Source organism: Oncorhynchus gorbuscha, linkage group LG21 (assembly GCF_021184085.1).
Source record: "Oncorhynchus gorbuscha isolate QuinsamMale2020 ecotype Even-year linkage group LG21, OgorEven_v1.0, whole genome shotgun sequence".
Lineage (NCBI taxonomy): Eukaryota > Metazoa > Chordata > Actinopteri > Salmoniformes > Salmonidae > Oncorhynchus > Oncorhynchus gorbuscha.
The window spans coordinates 48,653,869-48,672,391 of NC_060193.1; the positions used below are offsets into that span (position 1 = coordinate 48,653,869).

The following is an 18,523-nucleotide window of genomic DNA, read 5'->3' on the forward strand; positions in this document are numbered from 1 at the left end:
GGATTTTCACTGAACCCAAATGTCCTACATCTTTAAGGCCTGGTCCACTGTCCATAGTCCTAGAAATGTTGCTTGAGGGAATGGCAAAAATCACAGTACAGTGCTGTTTCCCATGCCATGTCCAAGTCTTCAAGTGTGGCCAAGTGATTCTGTGGACCATTCCTCAAGTTCTAGAACTTAAGTTCCCTTGATGTCTTGAGAGTCATCTGTATAAGTGTTTTTAACCGGTATGGCTAGATCTCCAGTGATTGGTGGGGGGGGGGGGGTCTAAGGTCATGCCAGGCTGGCTGGTCCGGAACAGGGAAGCAAGGAGACCTGGGTAAGGGGAGAGACACTTTGGCTCATGGAACCATGCTGTCTGGGCTCCTCGTGTAGATGCTGCTTCAGCCTCCACCTGCGCCATCTCCTCTGTACCTCGTACTGTACCTGTGTTTGGAGGGGATGGGGATAGTGTATCATCGAGCACTAGTTAAATCAGGGCTGCTGCCTAATATTAGCAATTGCCCATTTATACCACTTATTTCAAATTGCATAATAGTTTTGAGAAATGGGCAAAAAACCCTACCTCCCCATTTAGAAAACAGTATAGAACAGCAACTCCAAAGCCCTGAAAAGGAATAAAGGGGAATTTAGACATCAATTAGTATTCCCGCAAAGTAAAAAAATAAAAGTCAGTGAAAATGACCTGTGTTGATGCAAGAGCCAGCTCAACAAAGGTCCATATTTTGTATGTTAAACCACTGACTCTTATGGGTAAGAAGGCAAAGAGGATGTAGTACACACCAAAGAGGGTCACCAAAAGAAAAGTCGATTTGGTAAGTATCCTGAAAATATCCAAGGAAAACGTTCAATTTTACAATACACAAAAGACACGACTCAATACTGTACACATGTTTTGAGAGATTCCATTAGTTTGCCATTGTGCTGGTCATTCAGGTTTGACTGGGCAACGCTTACAGATTGTTAACACGGGTTCTGTAACACTGATAGCAATTAAGTCACTATTTTAGCCTACAAAATAAACATCCTTAATGCTTTGGTAATGGTACAGTATGGTCATTCCTCTCTGCCTCCTTCTTTCCACTCCTCTCCTCTTTTGACCTCACCCTTTCACCTTCCCCCCCTACTCACAAGGCAGGCAATACGCTCGACCTCATCTTTACTAGATGCTGTTCTTCCACTAACCTCATTGCAACTCCCCTCCAAGTCTCCGACCACTACCTTGTATCCTTTTCCCTCTCGCTCTCATCCAACACTTTCCACACTGCCACTTCTCGGATGGTATCGCGCCGTCCCAACCTTCGCTCTCTCTCCCCCGCTACTCTCTCCTCTTCCATCCTATCATCTCTTCCCTCTGCTCAAACCTTCTCCAACCTATCTCCTGATTCTGCCTCCTCAACCCTCTCCTCCCTTTCTGCATCCTTTGACTCTCTATGTCCCCTATCTTCCAGGCCGGCTTGGTCCTCCCCTCCCGCTCCGTGGCTTGACGACTCATTGCGAGCTCACAGAACAGGGCTCCGGGCAGCCGAGCGGAAATGGAGGAAAACTCGCCTCCCTGCGGACCTGGCATCCTTTCACTCCCTCCTCTCTACATTTTCCTCCTCTGTCTCTGCTGCTAAAGCCACTTTCTACCACTCTAAATTCCAAGCATCTGCCTCTAACCCTAGGAAGCTCTTTGCCACCTTCTCCTCCCTCCTGAATCCTCCTCCCTCTCTGCAGATGACTTCGTCAACCATTTTGAAAAGAAGGTCGACGACATCCGATCCTCGTTTGCTAAGTCTAACGACACCGCTGGTTCTGCTCACACTGCCCTACCCTGTGCTCTGACCTCTTTCTCCCCTCTCTCTCCAGATGAAATCTCGCGTCTTGTGACGGCCGGCCGCCCAACAACCTGCCCGCTCAACCCTATCCCCTCCTCTCTTCTCCAGACCATTTCCGGAGACCTTCTCCCTTACCTCACCTCGCTCATCAACTTATCCCTGACCGCTGGCTACGTCCCTTCCGTCTTCAAGAGAGCGAGAGTTGCACCCCTTCTGAAAAAACCTACAATCGATCCCTCCGATGTCAACAACTACAGACCAGTATCCCTTCTTTCTTTTCTCTCCAAAACTCTTGAACGTGCCGTCCTTGGTCAGCTCTCCCGCTATCTCTCTCAGAATGACCTTCTTGATCCAAATCAGTCAGGTTTCAAGACTAGTCATTCAACTGAGACTGCTCTTCTCTGTATCACGGAGGCGCTCCGCACCGCTAAAGCTAACTCGCTCTCCTCTGCTCTCATCCTTCTAGACCTATCGGCTGCCTTCGATACTGTGAACCATCAGATCCTCCTCTCCACCCTCTCCGAGTTGGGCATCTCCGGCGCGGCCCACGCTTGGATTGCGTCCTACCTGACAGGTCGCTCCTACCAGGTGGCGTGGCGAGAATCTGTCTCTTCACCACGCGCTCTCACCACTGGTGTCCTGGGCTCTGTTCTAGGCCCTCTCCTATTCTCGCTATACACCAAGTCACTTGGCTCTGTCATAACCTCACATGGTCTCTCCTATCATTGCTATGCAGACGACACACAATTAATCTTCTCTTTTCCCCCTTCTGATGACCAGGTGGCGAATCGCATCTCTGCATGTCTGGCAGACATATCAGTGTGGATGACGGATCACCACCTCAAGCTGAACTTCGGCAAGACGGAGCTGCTCTTCCTCCCGGGGAAGGACTGCCCGTTCCATGATCTCGCCATCACGGTTGACAACTCCATTGTGTCCTCCTCCCAGAGCGCTAAGAACCTTGGCGTGATCCTGGACAACACCCTGTCGTTCTCAACTAACATCAAGGCGGTGGCCCGTTCCTGTAGGTTCATGCTCTACAACATCCGCAGAGTACGACCCTGCCTCACACAGGAAGCGGCGCAGGTCCTAATCCAGGCACTTGTCATCTCCCGTCTGGATTACTGCAACTCGCTGTTGGCTGGGCTCCCTGCCTGTGCCATTAAACCCCTACAACTCATCCAGAACGCCGCAGCCCGTCTAGTGTTCAACCTTCCCAAGTTCTCTCACGTCACCCCGCTCCTCCGCTCTCTCCACTGGCTTCCAGTTGAAGCTCGCATCCGCTACAAGACCATGGTGCTTGCCTACGGAGCTGTGAGGGGAACGGCACCTCAGTACCTCCAGGCTCTGATCAGGCCCTACACCCAAATAAGGGCACTGCGTTCATCCACCTCTGGCCTGCTCGCCTCCCTACCACTGAGGAAGTACAGTTCCCGCTCAGCCCAGTCAAAACTGTTCGCTGCTCTGGCTCCCCAATGGTGGAACAAACTCCCTCACGACGCCAGGACAGCGGAGTCAATCACCACCTTCCGGAGACACCTGAAACCCCACCTCTTTAAGGAATACCTAGGATAGGATAAAGTAATCCTTCTCACCCCCCCCCCCCTTAAAATATTTAGATGCACTATTGTAAAGTGGTTGTTCCACTGGATGTCATAAGGTGAATGCACCAATTTGTAAGTCGCTCTGGATAAGAGTGTCTGCTAAATGACTTAAATGTAAATGTCATATTGACAACTCACTTGTATTGGCTGAATTCATTTCCATGCATGTCTGGCATCTGTAGTTTTCCCACCAGAATTCTTAAGATGCTCAGAAAAAATACCAAATTAATCTGGAATGGAATGACAACAAATGATTACCGTAGGGAGTAAAAGTAATATTTACTTAATCAGTTATAAAAACAAACAAATTGTATGTCACATACACCGGATACAATGGTGGAGACGAACAGTGACGATGCTTGCTTACGAGCCCTTTCCAACAATGCAGTAGAAAGAAATACAAGAATGAAGCTAAAGTGCACTCGGAAAGTATTCAGAACCCTTGACTTTTCCGACATTTTGTTTGTTACAGCCTTCCTCAAATAGATTACATTTATTTCTTCCCCCCTCATTAATCTACACCCCATAATGACAAAGCAAAAACAGGTTTTTGGAAAGTGTATTTTAAAAAAATACATATGACATTTACATAATTATTCAGACCCTTTACTCAGTACTGTGTTGTAACAACTTTTGGCAGAAATTACAGCCACAAGTCTTCTAGGGTATGACACTACAAGCTTGGCACATCTATACTTGGGGAGTTTCTCCCATTCTTCTCTGCAGATAACCAAGACAACGCAGGAGTGTGTGCTTAGGATCGTTGGCGAAGGTTCACCTTCCAACAGGACAATGTCTGAAGTTCTGAGTGCTCTGGAGCAGGTTGTCATCAAGGATCTCTCTGTGCTTTGCTTCGTTCCTGACCAGTCTCCCAGTCGCTGCCGCTGAAAAACATCCCCACAGCATGATCCTGCCACCACCATGCTTCACTGTAGAGATGTTGCCAGGTTTCCTTCATACGTGAGGATTGGCATGCAGGCCAAGCAGGACAATCTTGGTTTCATCAGAATCTTGTTTCTCATAGTTTGAGTCCTTTAGGTGCCTTTTGGAAAACTCCAAGCGGGTTGTCATGTGCTTTTTACTTACAGACACTATACCATAAAGGCCTGATTGGTGGAGTGTTGCAGAGATGGTTGTCCTTCTGGAAGTTTCTCTCATCTCCACAGAGGAACTCTGGAGCTCAGTCAGTAACAATCAGGTTCTTGGTCACCTCCCTGACCAAGGCCCTTCTTCCGCAATTGCTCAGTTTGGCCGGGAAGCCAGCTCTAGGAAGAGTCTTGGTTGTTCCAAACATCTTCAATTTAAGAATGATGGAGGCCACTGTGTTCTTGGGGACCTTCAATGCTGCAGACATGTTTTGGTACCCTTCCCCAGATCTGTGGCTCGACACAATCCTGTCTCGGAGCGTTACGGACAATTCCTTCGACCTCATAGCTTGGTTTTTGCTCTGACGTGCACTGTCAATTTTGGGACCTTATATAGACAGGTGTGTGCCTTTCCAAATCATGTCCAATCAATTGAATTTACCACAGGTGGACTCCAAGCAAGTTTTAAAAACATCTCAAGAATGATCAACGGGACTCAATTTCGAGTCTCATAGCAAAGGGTCTGAATACTTAAGTAAACAAGGTATTTCAGTTTCACTTTGAATGATTTTTTTAAAATTCCTGTTTTGACTTTGTCATTATGGAGTATTTTGTGTAGATTTGAATACATTTTTTTTCTCATCAATCTATTTTAGAATAAGGCTGTAACATAACAATGTGGAAAAAGTCAAGGTGTCTGAATTTCCGAATGCACTGCAACAGGGAGTACCAGATCAATGTGCAGGGGTATGAGGGACCGTATTTGAGGTAGATATAGACACGAAGGCTGGATTAGGCATCAGGATAGATCATAATAGAAGTCAAATAAAGCATTAGAGTAGCAGCATATGAGTGTGTGTTGTCAGTGTGTGTGTGGTTTTTCTTGTGTACCAAACATTAAGAACACCTGCCCTTTCCATGACATAGACTGACCAGGTGAAAGCTATGATCCCTTATTGATGTCACTTGTTAAATCCACTCCAATCAGTGTAGATGAAGGGGAAGAGAAAACATATTGTGTATGTGTGCCATTCAGAGGGTGAATGGGCAAGACCAAAGATTTAGGTGCCTTTGAATGTGGAATGGTAGTAGGTGCACCGGTTTGAATGTGTCATGAAATGCAACACTGCTGGGTTTTTCATGCTCAACAGTTTCCTTTGTGTATCAAGAATGCTCCACTACTTAAAGGACATCCAGACAACTTGACACAACTGTGGGAATCATTGGAGTCAATGTGGGCCAGCATCTCTGTGGAACGCTGTTGATACCTTGTCCATGCCCTGACAAATTAAGGCTGTTCTGAGGGCAAAAAAAGAGGGTGCAACTCAATATTAGGGAAGTGTTCCTAATGTTTTATGCACTTGGTATGTGTATATACAGTCAAACGTTTGGACACCTACTCATTCAAGGGTTTAAAAAAATATATACTGTTTTCTACATTGTAGAATAATAGTGAAGACATCAAAACTATGAAATTACAAATGGAATCATGTTAAACAAATCAAAATGTGAGATTCGTCAAGGTAGCCACCCTTTGCCTTGACAGCTTTGCACACTCTTGGCATTCTCTCAACCAGCTTCATGAGGTAGTCACCTGGAATGCATTTCAATTAAGAGGTGTGCCTTGTTAAAAGTTAATTTGTGGAATTTCTTTACTTCTTAATGTGTTTGAACCAATCAGTTGTGTTGTTACAAGGTAGGGGTGGTATACAGAAGATAGCCCTATTTGGTAAAAGACCAAGTCCATGTTATGGCAAGAACAGCTCAAATAAACAAAGGCAAACGACAGTCCATCATTACTTTAAGACATGAAGGTCAGTCAATGCGGAACATTTCAAGAACTTTGAAAGTTTCTTAAAGTGCAGTCACGAAAACCATCAAGCTCTATGATGAAACTGGCTCTCATGAGGACCGACACAGGAAAGGAAGACCCAGAGTTACCTCTGCTGCAGAGGATAAGTTCAGTAGAGTTAACGTCACCTCAGATTGCAGCCCAAATAAATGCTTCACTGAGTTCAAGTAACAGATACATCTCAACATCAATTGTTCAGAGAAGACTGTTTGAATCAAGCCTTCATGGTTGAATTGCTGCAAAGAAACCACTACTAAAGACACCAATAAAAGAGACTTGCTTGGGCCAAGAAACACGAGCAATGGACATTAGACCGGGGGAATATGTTCTTTGATCTGATGAGTCCAAATTTGAGATTTTTGGTTCTAACAACTGTGTATTTGTGAGATGCAGAGTAGGTGAACAGATTATCTCTGCATGTGTGGTTCCCATCGTGAAGCACGGAGGAGGTGGTGTGATGGTGCTTTGCTGGTGACACTGTCAGTGATTTATTTAGAATTCAAGGCACACTTAACCAGCATGGCTACCACAGCATTCTGCAGCGATACGCCTCCCATCTGGTTTGCACTTAGCGGGACTGTCATTTGTTTTTCAACAGGACAATAACACAACACACCTCCAATCTGTGTAAGGGCTATTTGACCATGAAGGAGAGTGATGGAGTGCTGCATAAGATGACTTGGCCTCCACAATCACCCAACCTCAACCCAATTGAGATGGTTTGGTATGAGTTGGACAACAGAGTAAAGGAAAAGCAGCCAACAAGTGCTCAGCATATGTGGGAACTCCTAGACTGTTGGAAAGCATTCCAGGTGTAGCTGGTTGAGAGAATGCCAAGAATGTGCAAAGCTGTCATCAAGGCACAGGGTGGCTCCTTTGAAGGGTCAGCGTGGCGGAGGTGTTGTTGCCTACCCTCACCATCTGGGGCCGGCCTGTCAGGAAGTCCAGGATCCAGTTGCAGAGGTTCAGTCCCAGGGTCCCGAGCTTGGAGGGGAATATGGTGTTGAACGCTGAGCTGTAGTTTATGAACAGCAATCTCACATAGTTATTTCCTCTCTTGTCCAGGTGGGAAAGAACAGTGTGAAATGCAATTGGGATGGCATCATCTGTGGATCTGTAGGGGCAGTACGCTAATCGGAGTGGTTCCAGGGTGTCTGGGATGATGGTGTTGATGTGTGACATGACCAGCCTTCCAACGCATTTCATTTACATTTACATTTACATTTAAGTCATTTAGCAGACGCTCTTATCCAGAGCGACTTACAAATTGGAGATGTGATGTGCTACAGGGTGATAGTCATTTAGGCAGTTTACCTTGGAGTTCCTGGGAACAGGTACAATGGTGGTCAGCTTGAAACATGTTAGGATTACAATCCAGGACAAGGAGAGCTTGAAAATGTCCGTGAAGACACTTGCCAGTTGGTCTGCGTATGCTCTGAGAACGTGCCCTTGTATTCCATATTGAACAATGCATAGGCCTAATCATTAGTTATCACCAGCGATTGATGCACTTACAATTATGAAGTGTAGGACTGGTAATCGGAGAATCCACCAAACCCAGTCATGTACCCTTGTCTCCCAGCAGCTTGAGGAGAAAGGGAAACATATGCATGTATGTGAACTATGATGATGCAATTGTCATCTTCTATTTTAAACAGACGACATCCCATTCATCTGTATCTCACCCTTCATCCTCATAGAAGTATTTTGCCAAGCCCCAGGATACAATGACAATCATTGGCAAACCTATGTAGGAAAACAAAATAGAAACGGTTTAGTTAAATCCAACCCTCTCATTTCAGTTAATAGTTCACTATCAAGTCTGTCTTTTAACAGATCAAAATGACATGACATTGCTAGATGACAATGACATGGTATCAGTAGTGTTGTTGTAATTTAGAGGGGACAGGTGTCCGTACCCCAGCCCAGGATGATGTACCACCAAAAGTGTTTCTTCTTGGAGAAGAAGGAGATGCTGACCAGGGTGTGTAGGTAGTGTCCCTCCACCAGCAGCCAGCTGTAGTTAGCCATGATGCAGTAGTTGGAGAACATCACCACTAACTTACACGCCACCTACAGGATATGATGAGAAAAGATATATACACTACATGACCAAAAGTATGTGGACAACTGTTAGTCAAACATCTCATTCCAAAATCATAGGTATTCATAGGTATTGTTGGGTCCCCCCCAATTGCTGCAAAAACAGTCTCTACTCTTCTGGGAAGGCTTTCCACTAGATGTTGGAACATTGCTGCGGAGACTTGCTTTCATTCAGCCACAAGAGCATTAGTGAGGTGGGGCACTGATGTTGGGCGATTAGGCCAGGCTCACAGTCGGCGTTCCAATTCATCCCAAAGGTGTTCGATGGGGTTGAGGTCAGAGATCTGTGCAGGCCAGTCAAGTTCTTCCACACCGATCTCGACAAACCATTTCTGTATGGACCTTGCTTGGGAATGAGGGCATTGTCATGCTGAAACAAGAAAGGGCCTTCCCCAAACTGTTTCCACAAAGTTGGAAGTACAGAACTGTCTAGAATGTAATTGTATGCTGTAGCGTTAAGATTTCCCTTCACTGGAACTAAGGGGCCTAGCCCCAAACCATGAAAAACAGACCACTATTCGTCCTCTACCAAACTTTACAGTTGGCACTATGCATTGGGGCAGGTAGCGTTCTCCTGGCATCCGCCAAACCAAGATTAATTCTTCGGACTGACAGATTGTAAAGCGTGTTTCAACACCCCAGGGAACGCATTTCCACTGCTCCAGAGTCTAATGGCGGTGGTCTTTACACCACTCCAGTCAACACTTGGCATTGCACATGGCAATTGCACATGGCAAACCCATTTCATGAAGCTCCCGACAAACAGTTATTGTGCTGATGCTGCTTCCAGAGGCAGTTTGGAACTAAGTAGTGAGTGTTGCAACCGAGGACAGACAATTTTTACAGTTGACCGGGGCAGCTCTAGCAGGGCGGAAATTTGATGAACTGACTTGTTGGAAAGGTGGTATCCTATGCTGGACGGTGCCTCGTTGAAAGTCACAGAGCTCTTCAGTAAGGCTATTCTACTGCCAATGTTTGTCTATGGAGATTCCATGGCTGTGTGCTCGGTTTTATACACCTATAAGCAATGGGTGTGGCTGAAATAGCCGAATCCACTCATTTGAAGGGTTGTCCACATACTTTTGTGTGTATATAGGAGCGGTATTTTAGTATGTTCATATCATGTTGAAAGATGAATAACTTATCAAAACAAGGATTTTTTTCAAGAGTTACAAAAGTAAGTTATTCCACTTTCACACACTAAATGACACATTTCTCTATCAATGTGTTCATCCATTAACACATGCATTGACAGTCACTACAAAGGACAGTAGATACGTACTGGGTAGTCATCACAGTGGTAGAAGTCTTCATCGGTGAAGAGCACAGAGTCTTTGATGAAGATGAAGGTAGCACGCAGGATGAAGGAAACAAAGTGGATGTGGATGTAGTTTCTGGTGCAGTGCAGTTTCTTAGACAACAGGAAAAGTGTAAAAGCAGTTTGAAATGTCCTCCTTGACCAACATGCTTTTGTAATATGTTTAATCCCCCACTGAGACCCAATATTAAGATACGCATGTTGGTTACAGCGTAGTTTACTGGGTACCCAAATGGATTATCACATTTTCATCATAACAGTTCTTAGACTTGATTCTCTGTTTCTCACCTAAAGAGACAAGAGGATGGTGATGGCAATGGTGACAGAGAGTAGAGAGAGAGCGTAGCCTGCAGTGTACATGGTCTTCACATAGGGGAAGTACATGTGGGTGTCATGTGACTGGGAGGAAAAAAGAGACCTGGGGTAAGAATTGTTTTACATAAATTGTCCGTATTGTTAAATCAATGCTCAACACTTATATGGCTTTCCCTTATTTTTAAGTACTTGTCCTGCATCAAATAAAACATAAAATAAAAACATTGATGTAGCACATACTAAAAGTACACATGTACCCACCTCTCCAAGTAAGTGGAAGGTTTCGTTGAAACATGCATGCTCATAAGGAGGGAATGGGTCCGTTCAGCCCGTGTCTGTGCAGTTCCGGTACACTTTACCTGGAAAATAATACAGCCTCATCAATACTTACTATACTGTTCAAATAAACAAATTATGTCCAGGAAAATAGTTGGCATCAGAGTAAAAAACATTGACCATAGAACATACCTAAGATTTTCTAAGACCTACGTAGTACGCAGGTTCAATCTCTCAGGTATTTTAGTGCAGGCAGTAGTTATTGCAGGCTTCATTTGTGTTACGTAAGGTTGTCATAAAATCACTTCTTGATGCCTCTGTTTCCACAAGCAGACCTTTTATGAACTCTATACCACTCCTCTGTCCTTTTAGTCTATCGCCTGTATGAGCATCCATCAACAATTTATGGTACAAGGACAAACATTTTTGTATTGAATGGAAACAAATGATCTTGTTGATGGATCATTAACTAACACACACATAACAGCCAGGGGTGGGGGTCTAACACATAACAGCCAGGGGTGGGGGTCTAACACATAACAGCCAGGGGTGGGGGTCTAACACATCAAAACAGCCAGGGGTGGGGTGGGGGTCTAACACATAACAGCCAGGGGTGGGGGTCTAACACATCATAACATCCAGGGGTGGGGGTCTAACACAACATAACAGCCAGGGGTGGGGTGGGGGTCTAACACAACATAACAGCCAGGGGTGGGGTGGGGGTCTAACACAACATAACAGCCAGGGGTGGGGTGGGGGTCTAACACAACATAACAGCCAGGGGTGGGGGTCTAACACATCAAAACAGCCAGGGGTGGGGTGGGGGTCTAACACATAACAGCCAGGGGTGGGGGTCTAACACAACATAACAGCCAGGGGTGGGGTGGGGGTCTAACACAACATAACAGCCAGGGGTGGGGTGGGGGTCTAACACAACATAACAGCCAGGGGTGGGGTGGGGGTCTAACACAACATAACAGCCAGGGGTGGGGTGGGGGTCTAACACAACATAACAGCCAGGGGTGGGGTGGGGGTCTAACACAACATAACAGCCGGGGGTGGGGTGGGGGTCTAACACAACATAACAGCCAGGGGTGGGGTGGGGGTCTAATACAACATAACAGCCAGGGGTGGGGTGGGGGTCTAACACAACATAACAGCCAGGGGTGGGGTGGGGTCTAACACATAACAGCCAGGGGTGGGGTGGGGGTCTAACACATAACAGCCAGGGGTGGGGTGGGTGTCTAACACATAACAGCCAGGGGTGGGGTGGGGTCTAACACATAACAGCCAGGGGTGGGGTGGGGGTCTAACACATAACAGCCAGGGGTGGGGTGGGTGTCTAACACATCAAAACAGCCAGAGGTGAGGTGGGGGTCTAACACATCGCAACAGCCAGGGGTGGGGGTCTAACACAACATAACAGCCAGGGGTGGGGGTCTAACACATCATAGCCAGGGGTGGGGGTCTGACACATAACAGCCAGGGGTGGGAGTCTAACACAACATAACAGCCAGGGGTGGGGTGGGGGTCTAACACATAACAGCCAGGGGTGGGGTGGGGGTCTAATACATCAAAACAGCCAGGGGTTGGGTGGGGGTCTAACACAACATAACAGCCAGGGGTGGGGTGGGGGTCTAACACATCAAAACAGCCAGGGGTGGGGTGGGGGTCTAACACAACATAACAGCCAGGGGTGGGGTGGGGGTCTAATACAACATAACAGCCAGGGGTGGGGTGGGTGTCTAACACATCAAAACAGCCAGGGGTGAGGTGGGGGTCTAACACATCGTAACAGCCAGGGGTGGGGGTCTAACACAACATAACAGCCAGGGGTGGGGGTCTAACACATCGTAACAGCCAGGGGTGGGGTAGGGGTCTAACACAACATAACAGCCAGGGGTGGGGGTCTAACACATCATAGCCAGGGGTGGGGGTCTAACACATAACAGCCAGGGGTGGGAGTCTAACACAACATAACAGCCAGGGGTGGGGTGGGGGTCTAACACAACATAACAGCCAGGGGTGGGGTGGGTGTCTAACACATCAAAACAGCCAGGGGTGAGGTGGGGGTCTAACACATCGTAACAGCCAGGGGTGGGGGTCTAACACAACATAACAGCCAGGGGTGGGGGTCTAACACATCATAGCCAGGGGTGGGGGTCTAACACATAACAGCCAGGGGTGGGAGTCTAACACAACATAACAGCCAGGGGTGTGGGTCTAACACATAACAGCCAGGGGTGGGGGTCTGACACAACATAACAGCCAGGGGTGGGGGTCTAACACAACATAACAGCCAGGGGTGGGGTGGGGGTCTAACACATAACAGCCAGGGGTGGGGGTCTAACACATAACAGCCAGGGGTGGGGGTCTAACACATAACAGCCAGGGGTGGGGTGTGGGTCTAACACATCAAAACAGCCAGGGGTGGGGTGGGGGTCTAACACAACATAACAGCCAGGGGTGGGGTGTGGGTCTAACACATAACAGCCAGGGGTGGGGTGGGGGTTTAACACATAACAGCCAGGGGTGGGGTGTGGGTCTAACACAACATAACAGCCAGGGGTGGGGTGGGGGTCTAACACATAACAGCCAGGGGTGGGGTGTGGGTCTAACACATAACAGCCAGGGGTGGGGTGGGGGTCTAACACAACATAACAGCCAGGGGTGGGGTGGGGGTCTAACACAACATAACAGCCAGGGGTGGGGTAGGGGTCTAACACATGACAGCAAGGGGTGGGGTGGGGGTCTAACACAACAGCCAGGGGTGGGGTGGGGGTCTAACACAACATAACAGCCAGGAGTGGGGTGGGGGTCTAACACAACATAACAGCCAGGGGTGGGGTGGTAGTCTAACACAACATAACAGCCAGGGGTGGGGGTCTAACACATATCAGCCAGGGGTGGGGTGGGGGTCTAACACAACATAACAGCCAGGGGTGGGGTGGGGGTCTAACACAACATAACAGCCAGGGGTGGGGTGTGGGTCTAACACATAACAGCCAGGGGTGGGGTGGGGGTCTAACACAACATAACAGCCAGGGGTGGGGTGGGGGTCTAACACAACATAACAGCCAGGGGTGGGGTGGGGTGGGGGTCTAACACAACATTACAGCCAGGGGTGGGGTGTGGGTCTAACACATAACAGCCAGGGGTGGGGTGGGGGTCTAACACAACATAACAGCCAGGGGTGGGGTGTGGGTCTAACACATAACAGCCAGGGGGTGGGTGGGGGTTTAACACATAACAGCCAGGGGTGGGGTGTGGATCTAACACAACATAACAGCCAGGGGTGGGGTGGGGGTCTAACACATAACAGCCAGGGGTGGGGTGTGGGTCTAACACATAACAGCCAGGGGTGGGGTGGGGGTCTAACACAACATAACAGCCAGGGGTGGGGTGGGGGTCTAACACAACATAACAGCCAGGGGTGGGGTAGGGGTCTAACACATGACAGCAAGGGGTGGGGTGGGGGTCTAACACAACAGCCAGGGGTGGGGTGGGGGTCTAACACAACATAACAGCCAGGAGTGGGGTGGGGGTCTAACACAACATAACAGCCAGGGGTGGGGTGGTAGTCTAACACAACATAACAGCCAGGGGTGGGGGTCTAACACATATCAGCCAGGGGTGGGGTGGGGGTCTAACACAACATAACAGCCAGGGGTGGGGTGGGGGTCTAACACAACATAACAGCCAGGGGTGGGGTGGGGGTCTAACACAACATAACAGCCAGGGGTGGGGTGTGGGTCTAACACATAACAGCCAGGGGTGGGGTGGGGGTCTAACACAACATAACAGCCAGGGGTGGGGTGGGGGTCTAACACATAACAGCCAGGGGTGGGGTGGGGGTCTAACACATAACAGCCAGGGGTGGGGTGTGGGTCTAACACATAACAGCCAGGGGTGGGGTGGGGGTCTAACACATAACAGCCAGGGGTGGGGTGTGGGTCTAACACATAACAGCCAGGGGTGGGGTGGGGGTCTAACACATAACAGCCAGGGGTGGGGTGTGGGTCTAACACATAACAGCCAGGGGTGGGGTGCGGGTCTAACACATAACAGCCAGGGGTGGGGTGGGGGTCTAACACATAACAGCCAGGGGTGGGGTGTGAGTCTAACACATAACAGCCAGGGGTGGGGTGGGGGTCTAACACATAACAGCCAGGGGTGGGGTGCGGGTCTAACACATAACAGCCAGGGGTGGGGTGCGGGTCTAACACATAACAGCCAGGGGTGGGGTGGGGGTCTAAACACATAACAGCCGGGGGTGGGGTGGGGTCTAACACATAACAGCCAGGGGTGGGGGTCTAACACAACATAACAGCCAGAGGTGGGGGTCTAACACTACATAACAGCCAGGGGTGGGGTGTGGGTCTAACACATAACAGCCAGGGGTGGGGTGTGGGTCTAACACAACATAACAGCCAGGGGTGGGGTGTGGGTCTAACACATAACAGCCAGGGGTAGGGTGGGGGTCTAACACATAACAGCCAGGGGTGGGGGTCGGGGTCTAACACCAGGGGTGGGGTGGGGGTCTCTCACCTTCTGATTTGAAGAAGTCGGGACAGTTGTGTGATGCAGTTTCCCCTACAAAAGCAGGAGACCAGCAATTCAAGTGGTCCCACATACCCTTGCAGTCTGAATAAGAAAAACAAATCAGGTACAGTCTTCTTTTTTCTCTCAAATTCTAATCATCAAAGTGTGTCAAATGTTTGGGGGGGGGATACATGTGTTTGGTGGTTTGTTGTCATGCATTTTAAGGCAAACAGTACAACGGCAGTCCTTGTTTGATCGTTGTGAATCATTTACATTTTAGTCATTTAGCAGACGCTCATATCCAGAGTGATTTACAGGAGCAATTGGGGTTAAGTGCCTTGCTCAAGGACACGTCGACAGATTTTTGACCTCGTCGGTTCGGGGATTCTAACCAGTGACTTTTCAGTTACTTGCCCAACACTCTTAGGCTACCTGCCGACCATAGTACAGTAATAACAAGAGGAGCAAACAAACATCTCTGATAATGAGCTGTTCTCACCATCATGACAGTAACGTTGAACTCAAAGGGGGCAAGTAACCACAATGATAATCCTGTATGTTGAGATGTAACCTACTCTACTGCCACTAGAGGGAAACCTAGTCCACTGTCAAACTGGCCTGGTTCCCAGTGATGTGCTGATGTGTGGTGCTGTTTCAGATTTTGATACCTGTGTGACTGGAAATGATTATACTCTTATGTGGTATGCATATCATATAATGCCATGAACAAAAAATCATCTAAGAACATTGACTATTATGGAATAGAGAAGGAACATGTTGCCCTATATTTGTTTATCTTAGGAAAACATGACAAACCATGCTGGGTGTGAATTTCTAAGGGGGAAAAATACAAATGGTCTCATCTCACCTGGTTGGGGAGTTTTGGACACATTATGCAGTCGCAACTCATGAAGGCACCTCTCCTCCTCTCTAATAAGAATGATGTACGGCTCACAGTCTGCTTGAACCTTTCATAGTTAATAAGAAAAAGAATGTGTGCATGTGTCATCTCCCCATAGCCTACAGTGCCTTCAGAAGGTATTCGCACCCATTGACTTTTTCCACATTTTGTTGTTAGACTGAATTTAGAATGGATTAAATGTAGTTGTTTTTTTTGTCACTGGAATTAAGTGGAATTATGTTTTTTTATGTTTACAAGTGAATAACAAGCTGAAATGTCTTGAGTCAATAAGTATTGTTATGGCAAGCCTAAATAAGTTCAGGAGTAAACACATGTTAACAAGTTGCATATTTTTTTAAATGTTTTTTTTTAATGAATACCTCATCTCTGTACCCCACACATACAATTATCTGTAAGGTCCCTCAGTCGAGCAGTCAATTTTAAACACAGATTCAACCAGAAAACCATGGAGGTTTTCCAATGCCTCGCAAAGAAGGGCACCTATTGGTAGATGGGTAAAAATGTTAAAAAAGCAGATATTGAATATCCATTTGAGCATGGTGAAGTTATTCATTACACTTTGAATTATGTATCAATACACCCAGTGACTACAAAGATACAGGCGTTCTTCCTAACTCAGTTGCTGGAGTGGAAGGAAACCACTCAGGGATTTTGCCATGGGGCCAATGATGACTTTAAAACAGTTAGAGTTTAATAGCTGTGGTAGGAGGAAACTGAGGATGGATCAACATTGTAGTTACTCCACAATACTAACTTAATTGACAGAGTGAAAAAAGGAAGCCTGTACAGAACAAAAATATTCCAAAATATGTATCATGTTTGCAACAAGGCACTAAAGTAATAGAGCAAAGAATTTTGAAAAACAATATACTTCTTGTCCTGAATACAAGGTGTTATGTTTGGGGGAAATTCAACATAACACATATGGAGAGGAACACTCTCCATATTTTCAAGCATAGTGGTGGCTGCATCATGTTATGGGTATGCTTGTAATTGTTGGAATGGGCACAGGCAAAATCCTTGAAGAAAACCTGGTTATGTGTGCTTTCCACCAGACACTGGGAGATTAATTCACATTTCAGCAGGACAATGACCTAAAACATAAGGCCACATCTACACTGGAGTGTTCCTGAATTGCCGAGTTACAGTTTTGATTTAAATCTGCTTTAAAACCTATGGCAAGATTTGAAAATGGTTGTCTAGCAATGATCAACAACCTATTTGACAGTGCTTGAAGAATTCTGAAAAGAACAATGGGCAAATGTTTCACAATCCTGCTGTGGAAAACTCTTAGAGAGACTTACCCAGAAAAGACCAGCAGCTGTAGTCTCTGCCAAATGTGAAAATAATACACACTGAGTATAACAAACATTAGGAACACCTTCCTAATATATATATATATAATATAAATATATATATATATATTTATATATATATGTTGTTTTTTTACTAAATGTTAGACACCCCCCTCACACTTTTATATTAAAGTATTATGTAGATCATTGACAAAAATAAATAAATATGTATCGCACTTTGTAACAACAAAATGTGGAAAAAGTCAAGGGGTGTGAATCATTTCTGAGTGTATAACACATAACAAATATTCCTTAGTTTGTAATTTTCTCAAAATCTAAAGGCATAACCTTCAAACCTAGATTATCTTTCCATGACATAGTAGACTGACCAGGTGAAAGCTATGATCCATTATTGATGTCACTTGTTAAATCCACTTCAAATCAGTCAAGGTAAGGAAACAGGTTAAAGAAGGATTGTGAAGCCTTGAGACATGGATTGTGTGTGTCAATTCAAATGTGAATGTGCAAGACTAAATATTTAAGTGCCTTTGACCAGGGTATGGTAGTAGGTGCCAGGTGCACCAGTTTGAGTGTGTCAAGAACTGCAGCACTGCTGGGGGTTTCCACGCGCAGCAGTTTCCCGTGTGTATTAAGAATGGTCCAGACCAGACATCCAGGTATCTTGGCACAACTGTGGGAAGCATTGGATTCAACATGGGCCAGCATCCCTGTGGAACGCTTTCGAAACCTTGTAGAGTCCATGTCCTGACGAACTGAGGCTGTTCTGAGGGCAAAGGGGGGTGCAACTCAGTATTAGGAAGGTGTTCCTAATGTTTCGTACACTCAGTGTATAAGTATGTACCTCTTCCAAACATGCCCAGCTGTTTCAAACACACGCCTGTATTCTTACCTTCATGTACATGCCCAGTAGGATTCCAATAATTCCAATATGCATTGTGTCAGTCACAAACATTATTTACCAGTAAACTGTAACCTAATTATAGACTTGAATGAACTGTGAGCTGACTTTCGGTACTAAAAGTCTGAAATAATCGTCCAATTCAAAGCAGCAAGTCATCAATCAGCATCCACTGGCTTTGTCCAAACCAACTGCATGTTTTGTTTGTGCAGTTCTTACAACTGACCTTTTTATAATAGACTAGTAACAAAGACAATATTATATAAAGATAAGTAGAAACTGCTTCTCCAATAGAAATCCCCGATAACGCTTGTAGGCGAAGTCATGGCGATGTTGGCTCGCTAAACTCATGTGCAGAAATACCATTGGGTCTAATGGTCGTCTCACGCTGAACTGCGCATGCGCGTGCCGTCATATCAAAGGCGCTTGTTTTCACTTTCACGAGATTGTAGTAATACAATGTTCAACTACT

General features: G+C 46.6%; 1 protein-coding gene across 1 annotated transcript; it reads right to left on the reverse strand.

Moving 5' to 3' along the window:
* Window positions 1–508: 508 nt before the first annotated feature.
* LOC124008313 (secretin receptor-like) lies at window positions 509–15,315 on the reverse strand. The gene is given in 9 exon segments (XM_046319479.1): window positions 509–824; window positions 3,563–3,654; window positions 7,877–7,946; window positions 8,047–8,107; window positions 8,281–8,434; window positions 9,747–9,875; window positions 10,071–10,181; window positions 10,359–10,456; window positions 14,922–15,315. Coding segments are annotated over 7 exon segments (786 nt in total). The 5' UTR covers window positions 10,167–10,181; window positions 10,359–10,456; window positions 14,922–15,315; the 3' UTR covers window positions 509–640.
* Window positions 15,316–18,523: the final 3,208 nt, after the last annotated feature.